Here is a 12,371-nt window from a genome sequence, read left to right on the forward strand (position 1 = left end):
TTACGATATTACCTCTACAAATGCAGCTGGTGGTGGTCCGATTGCTGGACCATATTTTGGCTATATGCAATATTTTGTGGCTAATAAATCAATTAGCACTGGCCAGGGTAAGATATACACATGCACATACACACACACATGATACACATCATCCAGAGCATCATCATTGGTATTTTGCTTCTGGCCAATATACAAATTTCTATTCAATCATCACTTGATGTGGTTGCACCAAATTACGCACTCATTTGAATACGCAGCAATAGCAGTTGCATCATATACTGTTCTCATTTCCTGAGAACAAAAACAACAACAACAGCAAAAAATTATTTGAATAATTAATTGAGCATAAGCCGAGAAAAAAATTATTGGGAGATATGGCATCATGAATATTTATAAATATGAAAAAATTGACAACAACGAAAAAAGTCACGTGACTTGTCACTTATGGCACACACACACACCCTCATATACTCATCAATATTGTTGTTGTTATTTTTTTTCCAAATAGGAAAAAACAATAATAAATTAATTTATTTTTTTCCATTTTGTTTATTTACAGCAGTAACCCTCCTCAATACTCTCTATCACCCAGTAGCATGTTTTAATGCCCTCACCTCAAGCTGTGGGTAGATATTGCAGCTGAACATCCGCACCCACACACCCACACCGACATAGCAAGCAAGTGGTCACTTGGTCTTACGTTGGACTAACACACATAAATGTACAAGGACAGCAGCTGCCGTAGCAGCCCTCAGCCACCACCGCCAACAACGAACGTCGCTGATCCAGACTCGGATAGAGCGGCAACGACTGCTAGCACGAATCTAACTCAGGGCCACCCACCTAATACGAACTTGACGAGTACAACAACAACAACAGCAACAACTACCACCACCACAACTACTACTCAAGGTACAACAACTACAACAGCTAACGTCCCACCTCATGTCCATAGCTCGGCCACCGTAGAAGACGACGAAGAGGACGGCTTTAGTTGTCCCTCTGAATCGAGCAGTGATTCGGAATACGAAATACGTTCCAGGCCCTCTACGACCAGTACCACCTCAACCTCATCGTCATCGACAACCACAGCAGCCGGTAGCGGAGCAGGAGGAGGAGCGCCAAATTTCGGTTTGACAGCGGGTGTTGGAGGTCCTTGTGTGAGACGTCAGCGCTCCACAACCACCACAGCCCGTCGTCAGCATCATCATCACCGACATTCGAATTCCGATGTACGTATTTTACGTAAAATTGGTTATATAGCTTCAAGGGTACGTTTCCTGGCCCGCATCTATGCCGATTTTAAACTTGTAAATCCCTATACACCCGCCAAGCAGAGACGCCTGCTGCAGGACATTATACTCAAACATTCGATTGTAGATCCGGAAAGGGAATTAAGTAAAGCTGCGGAAGCCTCAGCAAAACCTCGACCCTCTGATACCCCCTCGGTACGTAGCTTAAATTCCACCAGCAGTTACAGTGGCCAACAACAAACGGAAAGCTCTTTTGAAGACGATTCGGTAACGGGTACGGTGAGACGGAAATCCTCAACATCGATAACAGCTTCACCCTCACTGCTGCTGCTCGAAGATCTTTTGGTTCAGTTATATGAAGATCGTCGTAACAAGGTTACTTTGATACGCAGACGCCGCAGCAGACGTAGTAGTGCAGGTCAGGCAACAGGTGGCGGCACCACTGGCGGCTCCCAGCAGCTGAAGAAGCCTCTCAATCATTTAATCATAATGAGCAGTAAGACGACAAGTAGCAGTGTTGAACGTTTACTACAACTCGACAACGAGGATGAGGGAGGCGGCGGCGGGCCAAGCAGTCACACTGCCACAGATGCGGGCAGTGTGGAACGGCTGGCGAAAGGTGGCAATCACATTTACAATGCAAACATCACATCATCTAGTCAACAACAGCAGCAGCAGCAGCAACGCAACAGTTCAATATTTCTACAACCCATTGCGGGGGGTGAGGAAAATTTACGACGGCGAAGGGCCAGTGATTGTACACCCCATCCGGGGCAACCTCTCAGCAATCAATTGCAAATAACGCTTAAAAATAATAACTGTACCAAATTCCCTTTGCATCGTGGCAGCTGTGGTGGGGCGGGAGATCATCTGCTGGCCGCAAATTCCATTGCCAATCGTCAGACCCTAATATTGAGTAAATCGTGTGGCAATGTTGATGCCTCGCTGGGCAATAGCAATCCCGCGCTCTATGGTAGTGGAGATTTGCGTAGCAACACAACAGGGGTGTCATCGGTGGGTGGTAATGGTTCAATGACCACAGCTGGGACAACAGCGACATCTATGTGTGGTGGTGGTGGAGGTGGTAGTGGTATTGGCGGTGGTGGTGGTGCCGGCAGTCAGGCAATGAACGGCAACAACGAGTACAGTATTGTCCAATTAAATAACACCATAATACAGTGCCACTTTAACGATGAAGACTTTAAGGCTTTGGTCAAGGACCTGAAGCGTAAAGTCGAATATACGGAACGCATGAACTGGTTATGTAAGTACAACAACAAATTTATTTTTGTTATATAATTTTTTTTTAAATAAAATTGGGAATGTTTTTTTTCTTATAACAAAATTTGTAGTGTAGATATCAAAATGAAAAAAAAAATTGAAATTAAATTCAATTAAAAAATCTAAATGTATTTTTTTTTAGAATTACATTTTTGTTAAATAGAATTTTTTTTTTCAAAATCTAGATGTATATTTTCCATATATAATAAAAATCTCAATATACAAATTTTAAATATACTTTAATTAAATTTTTAATTTGTGATAGAGAACAATATATTCTTTAATAATTTTTATTTATTTTTTATATATAAAAATTTGTAGTTTGTGTAAATTATAAATGATATATATAAATTAATTTAAAAAAATAATTAATATTTTTAAATTATATATAAATTTGTGTATTATATACTTTTTTGGTATATAGGAAAATGTTATTATACCCTCAGCCTTATTGCTAAAGAGGATATACACATTTTGCTACGATAGAACATGTCCCACATCGAAAAATTGGTTTTATACCCTAAGCTTCTTTGGATGAAATTTGTTTCAGACAATTTGTATAGACCTTTGAAAAAATCTTCTTTAAAAAATCCACGCCTTGTATAGACCTTTGAAAAAATCCACGCCTTGTATAGGCCTTTGAAAAAATCTTCTTTAAAAAACCCACGCCTTGTATAGGCCTTTGAAAAAATCTTCTTTAAAAAATCCACGCCTTGTAGAGGCCTTTGAAAAAAATATTCTTTAAAAAAATTCCACGCCTTGTATAGGCCTTTGATAAATATTCCACGCCTTGTATAGACCTTTGAAAAAATATTTTTTAAAAAATCCACGCCTTGTCTGTATTAAAAAATCTCCGCCTTTTACGGACCCCGTAAAAAATTATTTAGAAAATCAACGCCTATTACGGACCCTGAAAAATAATTTGTAAAAAAATCTCGTGTTATGGACTTCTAAAAAATTATTTAAAAAATCCACGCCTGTTATGGATGTTGAAGAAAAAAATATTTAAGAAATCCACCTCCTACAGATACTGTAGAAAATTGTTTTAAAAATCCAGGCTTCCTATAGATACTAGAAAAAATTATTTAATTTTTTTTCCAAAAAAAGTTCTCAAAAAATATTTTCATAAAATTTTAAAACTGTTGTTAGAAAAAACATCCATTTGTGGGAATCCGAAAATAATTTAAAAACCGCAATTCTGATAAATATAAGAGATGTTCCTTATGTACAAACCATATTTTATTTTTTTACAATGAAGGATATTTTAATCCTTGCAAATAACTCGAATATTTTCCTTCCACGATTATTATCACTTGTTATGGTTACCATATTTCTCCATTTAAAATCCTTTACAATTTTTCCCCTTGAGAGAGAGAGAGAGTGAAAAAATCCTTTAAAACATCAACAACATATTTTATATATTTTTATGATTATTTTTTTTTAGATTTGCATTTGCATCCTTTTTTATCTCAGCTATTAGCTTCATTTTTTAGTTACTCCCTTTGTTCCCCACAAAAGCCGAACACAAGCTTTCACTTTTCATTTCTAATTCATATCTCCATCCTTATGTTGTAGTTTCACTTCTGTTTTTATGTTCATGCTTTAGCCTTAGGCTATTGTTCTGTTTCTTGTTACTGGCTGCATCAGCGGATATGATGGCTGGCTGTCTAACTGCCTTGATGGCTGACAATGTGAAGGTCCTGGTTTTTTGTTGTTGTTGTTGTTGCTGTTGTAATACAAATTATGTTCGTAATTGTTTCCTTGGATTGATGGTTGATGGCATCATTTGCTGGGAACATACCTCTTCTTACCTCATTTCCTCACCTCTTTTAACCTCACTTCTCTGCCAAGGATATTTTTCTCTTTTTTATTCTGCATTTTATTTCTCTCTTGCTTTTTTATGATTACATTTCGTAAGCAGACACTTGTTGCCAACACCAACCCCATCAACCCTGCAACATTTTAATTTTATATTACTCCATTTCTGAACAATGAAGCTGCATTGCTTAGCATCCTCTTTTTTGCCATTTCAGAATTGCAAAGCGAACTTGGCAATAATTTCAAAGAAAGGGAAGACTTTTTTACTTTTTAATAATATATTTATGAAAGACAGCATATGGCCATCCATTTAAATTTAAAAAAAAAACCTGTGTCCTGTTAGCGGTCTCCCTCTTCCTTTAATTTAATTCCCTACTTTTTATAGTTGTTAATTTTTTTTTACAACTCAGGATTATTAGAGTTTTTTAATTACATTTTTTATAACCACCATCCCCCAGCATTCAATCTTACCATGGAATTTGATTTCTGTTATCCTGGCAATAACTGTGCTCAAGTAAACTATTTTTACTCAAGTTCTAAAAATCCTGCAACTCTATGGCGAGGAGAATTTCGAAATGCCTTACTGCACACAAACATAGTTTAATAACTTATTTTTCGTAATACAGTAGTTATCGTTAAAATACTTCTTTCGTCAAGTTATGGTAATTATTTCAGAATTTATTTCATATTATAAATTACAATCTGTTGGCTTTGGCTTCTAACCAAGATGGGAGGAGGAGGAGTGTGGCTTTATTAAAGGCTGGGTAGAAAAAAAATTAAATCCGTTTACTTTATGACTGGCAATCAGAGCAGAACTTTTTTAATGCTCATTTTGTGAAATTACCAACTTTTATTTTTATGGAGAAATAAAATCAGCAACAACAATAATAATAACAACAACAACATAAATTCCAATTAACCAATCATCACATTGTTTGACTTTCAGTAAATCCGCCTTTATTTTTTTTTGTGATGAACGCCATCTGTTGATGTTCTTATTTCTCTTTTTTTATTTCAAATTTCACATTTAATTTTCACAATTTTTATTTCGTTTTTTATTTTTTTATGTCTTATTTTTTTTGGTAGCTTCGTTTTTTATGTTGCTGCTTTATGACGGAAATTAAACATTAAAATTGATTTGGGAAAATAATTTGCAATGTGATTTTGACAGACAGATTTCGAAGGAATAAAAATTTGGAAAATGGGAATTTAAAGGGAGAGAGTACAAATTTCGTTGAGGAAAATTCAAAAAAATGGCTGGACAAGAAATTGATTGTGGCACTAATAAAAATAAGATAAAAACCTATTTTTTCCGTCCAGGTGGCGTATGAGTTGTAGGAATTTTAAATAAGCACAACTCATACGCCACAATTTCAGATATATGTAATTCTAATTATTAAATTACATTGTGATACAAATTAGAGCTCCAAGCCAAAGGCTTGGATTTTTTAAATATTGTTTTGAAGTGGATTTTTAAAATATTTTTTTTCAAATCCCTCTATAGTCCTAGGAGTGGATTTCTTTAAAATTATGTTCCAGTTCTAGGCGCTGATTTTTTTCAGGGCCTTCTACAATAGTTATAGGCTTCGATTTTTTAAATATGTTTTTACGCCTCTCTACAGCTCTAGAAGTGGATTTATTTAACGGTTTTTATTTCAAGCCCCTCTGAAGTTTTAGGCTTAGATTTTGTACAGATATATTTCAAGTTCCTTGACAGTCCTAGGCCTGGATTTTGCAGGGATTTTTTTCAAACCTCTCCATATTCCTAGGCGTCAATTTTTCAAGCCCTTCTATATTAATTAAAAAATCCACGCTTGTTATGGACCCTGGAAAAAATTATTTGATACACCCACGTCTATTAAGGGCCCTGACAAAAAATATTTAAAAAATCCACGCCTACTATAGACACTGAAGAAGATTATATAAAAATCCACGCCTGTTAAGGGTCCTGCATTTTTTTTAAATTCACGCCTGTTAAGGTTTTTGATTTTTTTAATTTATTTAAAAATCTACGTCTGTTATGGATTTATTTTAAATAACTTTTTCCAGCATCCATAAGAGACGTTAATTAATTCAAAAATCAGCGTCCATAATAGGCGTGAATTTTTTTAATAGTCTTTTGCAGGGTCCATGACATGATTTTTAAATACTTGTTTTCAGGGATGGACTTGTTAATAATATTTTGAAGGGCCCATAAGGCGCGTGGATTTTTTAAATAAGTTTTTTGGGGTCTATAACAGATTTATTTTTTTCATGGTCCATAAAAAGCGTGGATTTTCTAAATATGTTTTCGGGGTCCATAACAGATTGTATTTGTTTCGTAGTCCATAAAAGGCGTGGAGTTTTTAAATAATTTTTTCAGGGTCCATTTTTTCAGCGTCCAAAACAGGCTTGGATTTTTTAAATAACTTTTTTTCAGCGTCCACAACAGGCATGGATTTTTTAAACTAAGTTTTCAGCGCCTATAATAGTGGTGGTCTTTTAAATAACTTTTTTTCAGTGTCTATAACAGGCGTGGAATTTTTTATTCATTATACGTCCCCTAGTCCTCCATATGAAATATATTTTTTAAATCCTTTAAATTACTGTCTAAACTATTTTATGGTGATTTTTGTTCATTTCAAAAGTAAAATGTTACTGCCCTTGTATCTTTGGTTTAATAATAACTTATTTCAATAAATTATTATAATTATTGTGGCAACTACAATAATTTCATATATATGATATGATAAATAATAATAAATTTAAATATAAAAGTACTGCCACTACAACTATTTAATATTCCATTCTAGTTATTGTTGTTGTATGCCTTTTGATCCTCTAGCCCCCCAAATAAAAGAACAATACCGAGAAAAAAAGGATAACCGACAATTCCATAGAAATAATTTTTAATTCTTATCACAAAAACAAAACTGCATTGTCTTATGCAGTTTTTTTTCTGTTCTGTGGTTCCATTCATTGTCCATCCGTTTGGTTTTTTTTATTCTGGTCGTTCCGTCTCTTTATCCTGTTCTCTTCTAACGGTCTACATATTTTATGATTGAGGTCCTTCTAACGTTATTACCACACAATTGAAATACATGTCATTCATAAAACATCACTTGTTTTGTCACATATATATTTTGTGTCATATGCATGTATGTCTATGTGTGTGTCTGTGTGTCGCACTGAAGGACTCAACTCACTTACTGGCTAAGTGAATGAATGACTGAGTGAGTGAGTCAATGTATGACAAGGACTTGTTACCCAAATAAATCGAGGAGAATATCAAGCAAAGTTGTTTGCTTTCTCATTGTTGTTGTTCTTGCTGCTGTTGTTGTTGTATGTTAAAATATAAAATATATTTGTCAAATGTAAGTACTTACATACTAGAATATATGTGGTTGTTATTGTGTCTCTGCTGTGTGAGTGTGTGCGTGACTGTGTAATGATAACATATATATTCATGCATGCTTTCCTCAATTCATCCAAGCAACCAGCCAGCCAACAACAACCAACAACAAAAGCCATTTTTTATATTTGAAAAGTTCTATGGAAAACCGACATGAATTTTTCACTTTATTTATTTAAATATTGTGAACATGTATTTATTTACAAATACACACACACCCTCACACACACAGATGAACAAATATCCTCTTCAATATTAATGCTAACAACTATTGTTGCCAGTTTGCCAGGCTCACTGGTTGGCTGGTATGACTTTTATCGCCATAACCCATGGGAAAAGGGGGAAGAGAGGGAGACACAGAGAGTGCACACAAGAGCTGGCGGAAATTTTATTAGAAAAAAAAAACGAAAGAAAATAATGCTTTATGCATATCGTTGTTGTAGTCGTAATTTTATGAGCAGCGAACGAACACTCATTGCACCAGCTGTTATTGTTGTTGGCATATTTATTCTGTTGTTGTTGCTGCTGCTTTTGCTTTTATCATCAAATAGTTAATGGATTTTGTCAAGGACTGACGCTGATGCTGCTGCTGCTGCCGTCGTTGTTCCCCCATTTGCATTGGGACACTCTGTGCCATTTTGCCACCAACAGCCTGTAGTGTAGGTAGTCATTTTTCTTAGCAGTTATTAAATTTCCCGAACAACAACAGTAAAAACAACAACTTAAAGGTAATTTTCAAAGAAAGTTATTGTGTTTTTGTTGTTGTTATAATTATGGTTATGAATAAATATTCTCCTGAGTTATTCTTTATAGTTAGTGGAATTAGTTTGGCGGGGAGAAAGTATGAATAAATATATTTAAAGGAGCATCAAAGCCATAGAGCATTTATTTCAAGCTCTAATAGAATACATTTTTTCTACATCAAATGGAGCAATAGGCATAGATACTTTTTTCAAGTCACAATAAAGCAGTTGACTGCGATTTTGTACGATTTGTTCATGCATCGGGGCTATAGGCGTGAATTTGTTTAGATTCGGATGTTTAAAGGTGTTTGGAGAAGCAACTAACTTTACGTATGGATTTTTAATAACTTCTCAAACCGCACCTTATCATTAGAATGGGATGTTTAATAGCTTCTCCATTCCCAATATATCATTAGGGCCCCACATAGTTTCAAGCATCAACCGAAGCCTGGAATTTTAGGAATTTGTTGAATCTTTTACCAAAATTCGTTTGTGAATTTGTATAAACATTTTTCGAAGACTGTGCCGAACTTTAAATATTATTTTTTCAAGGCATCTGCAGAATTTTATGCATAGGTTTCAAAAAATATTTTTTTTCAAAATCCTTTACCGAACTCTGAGCGTAGATTTTTTTTTTTTTTGAAAACAGCAGCTTGACTTTATGTTTGGATTATTAGAAGACTACCGGAATTAGTGTATTAGTTTTTCAAAGCACCTATCAAACTCTAAGCGTGGATTTTTTAAAGAATTTGTTCAAGAATTTTTTTTATCGAACTCTGAACATAATATTTTTAAAGATATTTTTCGAAGCTCCTATCGAAATCTAAGTGTGGATTTTTTAAAGATTTTTTTGAAACCTATATCAGACTGTTGACGTAATTTTTTTAAAGAATTTTGCTGGAGCCCTTATTGAACTCTAAGCGTCGATTTTTTATAAATATTTTCGAAACTTCTATCGAATTAGCAGCGTTGATTTAATAAAAGATTTTTTCCAAAACTCCTATTGTACTCTAAGCGTGGATTTCTTAAAGAATTTTTTGAAGCCCCTATCGAACTCTAAACTTAGATTTTTTTTCAAAACCAATATCGAAGTCTAAGCGTTGATTTTTACAGCACTTAAAAAATACCCTATTCAACTCAAGGAACTCTAACCTTAATTTTTTGAAATTGTCTTCGAAGACCCTATCGAACACTGAGCTCGAAAAATAAAAAGGAAATTTAAAGAAGTTCTTTAGCGAAGAGTTTTAATTCTTCTACAAAAATGAAGAACTGCGAAAGAGCCTTCTGTAGCATATTAGAGCTTCATTAGGCCCTTCTACACCCTTAAAGACCTACAGAAGTCTCGTCTAAGGAAAATAAGACCATAGGAAGAAAATAGAGGTTTCGAAAAAAATGCTCCTTACCATAGAAGAGTTCTGGTAGGATATTTTATAAAACAGACCCCCCACAGACAGACAGTGGAGGTCCGGTTCGATAGGAAGTCTTATATATGAAGAAGACTTTCAAAGGGTCTTCTATACAACAGATGACCTACTGAAGGGTAATATATTGAAATGGAAACCTCTTGATGTTTTCTATACTATGGGATTTCTTTTAAATAGTACAATTATCTAGAGAATATGAGGCATTTTATATTTAAAGGCCATGAGAAGAATAAATATTTTCCATTGTAAAAAGGTACCATACGGAAAAATTTAAGCCATAGAGGGGAGGCATTTCGTTCTATGTGAAATTCTTCCGGAATTTTTGTAACCTATAGGAATCCATTTTCGATGGTATCCACTATAGAGGAATTTTCGAAGCCTCATGTGGGGATGTTATGTTCCATAGGGTCTCTTTAAGTATATTTAAAAAATAAACTTTCAAATGAATACCTTTCCGGAAGCCTTCTTTTCTAAGGATGGGCCCTCCATATCTACTCTTTTCTATAAAAAACAACAAAAGGGATTAATAATTAATAATTTTTGTGAAATGATCCTCTCTAGAATAGATGACATTTCCTGATAGAAAGTGAGAATGTCTTCTACGCATCTCCAGGGGGATATAAAATATTGTATATTGAGTAAAAGGCCTCCGAAGGGCCTCCCAGAAGGAAAGAAGTCATTTGAAGACCCTCTTAAGAGTCTGTTATAGTACCGATGTCCTCCTGAATAATCAGAAGACGTCATGAGGAGATCTCTGGATTGATACTCTTATTGATTAGAATATATTCGATATGGCTTTAATTGAATACACGACCTCAGGCAGAATTCAGTAATCAACATATGAGGTATCAATCTATTTTTTCAGGTAAAATAAACGTCATGATAAAATTACTATCTTTATAATACTTTATATCCAGCATATGTCCTTGAAAAACATTATCTTACTTCCACAGTGCCTTGTCTATACCATTATATATTTTTTTTGGCAATTTCCTCAGTACCACTATCTTCTTTATTTTATTTTTCATATCTACTCAAGGTGTTCATGTGAATTTATTACCAGCCTTGTAGAAAATTAATATTTTACTTACATGATATCCTTTGAAGGTAATATGCACTGAGATATTCCCGCCCTGTCAGAAAGTTTTTTTTTATTTTTTTGTTTTGTTTTGAATTCGTAATGCCTAGCCGAGCTGGAGGAGATGCTGTGGTGGTTGAATACCATAGTAACTTCTTTATTACTGTTATCTATATTTCCTAGGTTTCCGTTGGTGTTTTTTCTCTTTGCCATTCTGCAGGATACATGTCCTTTCAATATCAACATGGCATATTCTCAATATCTAAAGTATTTCAAGTTGAATGTTATTGTTGTTGTAGTAGTTGTTGTTCGAGTTTGGTTGTGTAGTTCGCCAAAGAAGAAGACATCATTCAAGTGTAAATGAATTCTGTACAAGTGCACACTTATATTCATTCACACGGCAAACACTCACACACAGAGACACACTCCTGTATACTATTGTATATTATTGTGAGAGTCACACACATGATCCTGCCGTACGCAAGAGGTCTTGAATGTGTAATGAGCTACTGCAACATCTTTGTTTGACTACCCACAGTCACAACAATCATTTGCCATGTGGTTAGGAATGTATCTGAAAGTGTGTGTGTGAAACATCCTTCTAAGGACCTTTAAATAGAAATGTCGACATAATTACATATATACATTTATAGGCTACAAATATGTGCTACGCTGTGCTGCTATGTCATTTGCTATTGATGAAATTATTATGCTACTTGCATTTGCCACGCACTTCTCTTGCCACGGCTAGAGGGAGAATGGAAGAGAGACCAGGTGTCACAATAAGAGAGAAATGAAGTCATTAGGCAAGGTGAAGACTTTTCATTTAAGCATTAAGTCAGTCAGCCAGTCAGTCAGGTTAGTTAGTTTAGGTGACAGGTTATTGGGGTTAATGTTGATGAGGCCACAGAAAACCCTCAATATTAATTAAGCTAAGAGCCGTGGTCCGGAATGGAGAAAACCATAAGCCAGCCAATTGGAATCGATAGCAAACATTTGCAATGTGTGTGTGTGGTCACCGTGATAAGTGTCATAGACACACACACTCGGAGATGAAGAGAATGTTTTACAAGAGTTATTTAAAATTAAATTAATGGTATTAATTAATTTTATAGGTAAGGATTATGCATAAGCATTGTGTGGGTTTGTGCAGGGTAAAAAGGGGCTTATGGAGGTGTTCTAATTCATAGGAGTCGCCTAAGGAGGTATTTTATTTAGGAGAAGAACCCATCTAGAGAACTATACTATGGAAGAGACTTTAGGAGGACTTTTTCTTTAAAAATCCGGTGATATAACCACCTTTGAGGGTTTGGATTGTTTTTTTTTTTTTAAATCTACGACTATAACTCATTTAGGGCTTGGAAAAATAATTTAAATAACACG

At 34.8% G+C, this 12,371-nt stretch overlaps 1 protein-coding gene across 1 annotated transcript in view; it reads left to right on the forward strand.

Moving 5' to 3' along the window:
* Window positions 1–719: 719 nt before the first annotated feature.
* The window catches only part of LOC133336544 (high affinity cGMP-specific 3',5'-cyclic phosphodiesterase 9A), an 87,155-nt gene continuing 75,503 nt past the window's right edge, over window positions 720–12,371 (forward strand). The window contains exon 1 of the mRNA XM_061544827.1: window positions 720–2,517. Coding sequence (XP_061400811.1) covers window positions 720–2,517 — 1,798 coding nt within the window. The remainder of the gene's footprint in view (window positions 2,518–12,371) is intronic.

Source organism: Musca vetustissima, unplaced genomic scaffold (genome assembly GCF_032173495.1).
Source record: "Musca vetustissima isolate MV318-11 ecotype Yass unplaced genomic scaffold, APGP_CSIRO_Mvet_v1 utg1129, whole genome shotgun sequence".
NCBI lineage: Eukaryota > Metazoa > Arthropoda > Insecta > Diptera > Muscidae > Musca > Musca vetustissima.